Here is a 2,196-nt window from a genome sequence, read left to right on the forward strand (position 1 = left end):
CGGCTGATGGTCGAAGCGGCGGCCGTGGCGGCAGCGCGGACGCGGACGCGGCCGGCGGTCGACGTCGAGACGCCGTTCTTGCGGAGCGCGGCCGCGTGGTCTTCTTCTTGCTGCTGCTGCGCTTGGCGCGCTTGGCCCGGTACTCCTCCTCGGCCGCTTCTTCGGCCTCGAGCTCGTCGCCAAAGTGGGCGCTGAGGAACTCGTCGGCATCGCCGCCGTCGGCGCGGATGAGGCGGTAGTGCTGCTGGGCCGAGCCGCGGGGACCCTTGCGATTGCACCTCACGTCGGGGAAGGCCTTGCGCACCAGCTTGCCGAAGTAGGTGTGCGAAATGGGAGTGGCCACGCTCTGCCTCTTGCAGGCCTCGAGGTAGTGCGCGAACACGCTCCTCTTGCTCACCGAGGTGGTGGTGGCATGCTTGTAGTTCTCGCGCAGCCTGTTTTTAGATTGAGCGGAAGAGCGAAGAAAAAAACACGTCAGCTTTGGGCTCTCTCGCGGAGAAGAACGAAAGCGAAAGCGAAGGTTCGGGCGAACAACGAAACGCGACGTGGGGAAGAGAACAAAGAGCGAAGAAAGAAAGCGACAGTTGAAGGAGAAGACCGAGTAACGGTACCAAACTATGACCTGGGTTCGGTTCTCGAGGTGAAGCGCGGAGCCTTCCATTTTGCGTGTATGGTGGTGGATATGGTGAAAACGGTGGAGATGGTGGTGGTGCCCAGGAGTGCGTTGGCCGGATGAAGCGGGTGGTGGAGTGGGGGCCGCTATCCGTGGGGTGGTGGAGTGCTCTGGTGGTGGTGGGTGAAGGTGACGAGTGAGAAAGACTCGACTGCGGTGGCGGTACTTAAAGCAGTGCGCAGCTATCTCGCGGCATGTCACGGGTCGTCACGTGCGCGGAAACGAGTGGCGGTTGCAGTTAATTTGGCGTGGGCTAACATACCGGGAGGAAACCGGGCATAGTACGGCCCGCGCAGCCTGGCGTGCGTCGAATCGGTAGAGATTTCGCGTATTTCGATACTGTACCCGTTCTTTCTGCGGCTTGCCCTCTTGCGATCCATCGAATTTCGTTGGCTTCGCCTGTCAATCAGGCCAGAGCGAGTCCGAAATTTCGCGAGCCGACTGGTTGGCGTCATCGGCTTTTCGACGGCAGAGACACCGTGGCCGCACGCCGTGCGAGCTGATCGAACCGGCGGAGAACGAAGGAACACACGGCCCACCCTTTGGCACAACAGAGACGGAGTCTCTTCGCGCGACAACGCTGCGACGTCGCGTTGGCCTTCTATGTAGCCACACACGAGGTACGGGGTTAGCTAAAGCAAGAGGTAATGATGATCATGGCGACGGGTGGAAAATCGACAGAGAGGAAGAAGAAGGACGCCAAAATAGAGCGAACGAATGGGCGCGACTGACTCGCACCTTGACCAGCGGCGTAGTAGGTGATGAAGCAGCGGCTTCTACCGGTGTTGACGACGGTCGCTGGACTCGAGGGTTGAGCTCATAGAAGGACGAGTGAGTGGGCCTTGCCAGCGGATATGGCGGCCGGGGCGATGTGCTGGTGCAGGAGGGCCGGCAGCGAGGTCGTGGTGGCGGTCGGGCTGGCGCGGTCCTGCCGATGACCGTTGGCGAGCTGGCCCTGGTCGCCGCTCCCAAAGGCGTAGAGGCGCGGACCCTCGCCCGGCACGTCCACCAGAGCCAGTCCATGCTTGGCACCGCACGCGATGTCTATTTCCACGCTTGTCTGTCAGTCATGTGTGTGCAGGCAACACTCATGCCCAAATGAACGACAAATGCGTAGATAGACACGGCCACACGACACGCGTGAAGAGCGAAGGTGGTGGTACCGCGCACGGTGCCATCGCTGGGAAAGGTGACGGCGGTGGGGGTGAGGCGGTCGGTCTCGTCGCCCAGTCCAAGTCGTCCGTTCTTGCCCAGGCCGAAGGCGAGCAGCTTGCCCTCTCTCGTCAGCAACAGGCAGTGTCCCTCGCCCGCCCGCACCTCTGTGATCTCCTCGGCGAGGCCGAGCGCGAGCGCAGTGGGGAGGAGCACGAAGCGGGCCTGGCCCTCGGTGAACTTGGGGAATTCGGAGTAGTCGAGGCCGAAGAAGAAAACACGGCCCTCATCATCGAGCACCAGTGTGTTGGCGCTGCCGCAGGCCATTGACACGATCCGACGGTCGGCCAGCGCCTCGATCATGGTCGGCC

General features: G+C 62.1%; 2 protein-coding genes across 2 annotated transcripts in view; both read right to left on the reverse strand.

Moving 5' to 3' along the window:
- The window catches only part of ACA1_195960 (RFX DNA-binding domain containing protein), a gene marked incomplete at both ends in the record, with an annotated part of 1,482 nt that extends 821 nt beyond the window's left edge, over nucleotides 1–661 (reverse strand). Inside the window, 2 exons of the mRNA XM_004353230.1 lie at nucleotides 42–434; nucleotides 546–661. Of these exons, the coding sequence (XP_004353282.1) occupies nucleotides 42–434; nucleotides 546–661 (509 nt within the window). The remainder of the gene's footprint in view (nucleotides 1–41; nucleotides 435–545) is intronic.
- Nucleotides 662–1,327: 666 nt separating this feature from the next.
- ACA1_196070 (regulator of chromosome condensation (RCC1) repeat domain containing protein) lies at nucleotides 1,328–2,188 on the reverse strand (the record flags this gene model as incomplete). Its single annotated transcript, XM_004353231.1, has 4 exons — nucleotides 1,328–1,471; nucleotides 1,503–1,733; nucleotides 1,844–2,065; nucleotides 2,126–2,188. The coding sequence occupies 4 exons, from the start codon at nucleotides 2,186–2,188 to the stop codon at nucleotides 1,328–1,330; spliced, it is 660 nt and encodes a 219-aa protein (XP_004353283.1).
- Between the last annotated feature and the right edge of the window lie 8 nt (nucleotides 2,189–2,196).

The sequence above is a fragment of the Acanthamoeba castellanii genome (genome assembly GCF_000313135.1).
Source record: "Acanthamoeba castellanii str. Neff unplaced genomic scaffold scf7180000084752, whole genome shotgun sequence".
Taxonomy (NCBI): Eukaryota; Discosea; order Longamoebia; family Acanthamoebidae; genus Acanthamoeba; species Acanthamoeba castellanii.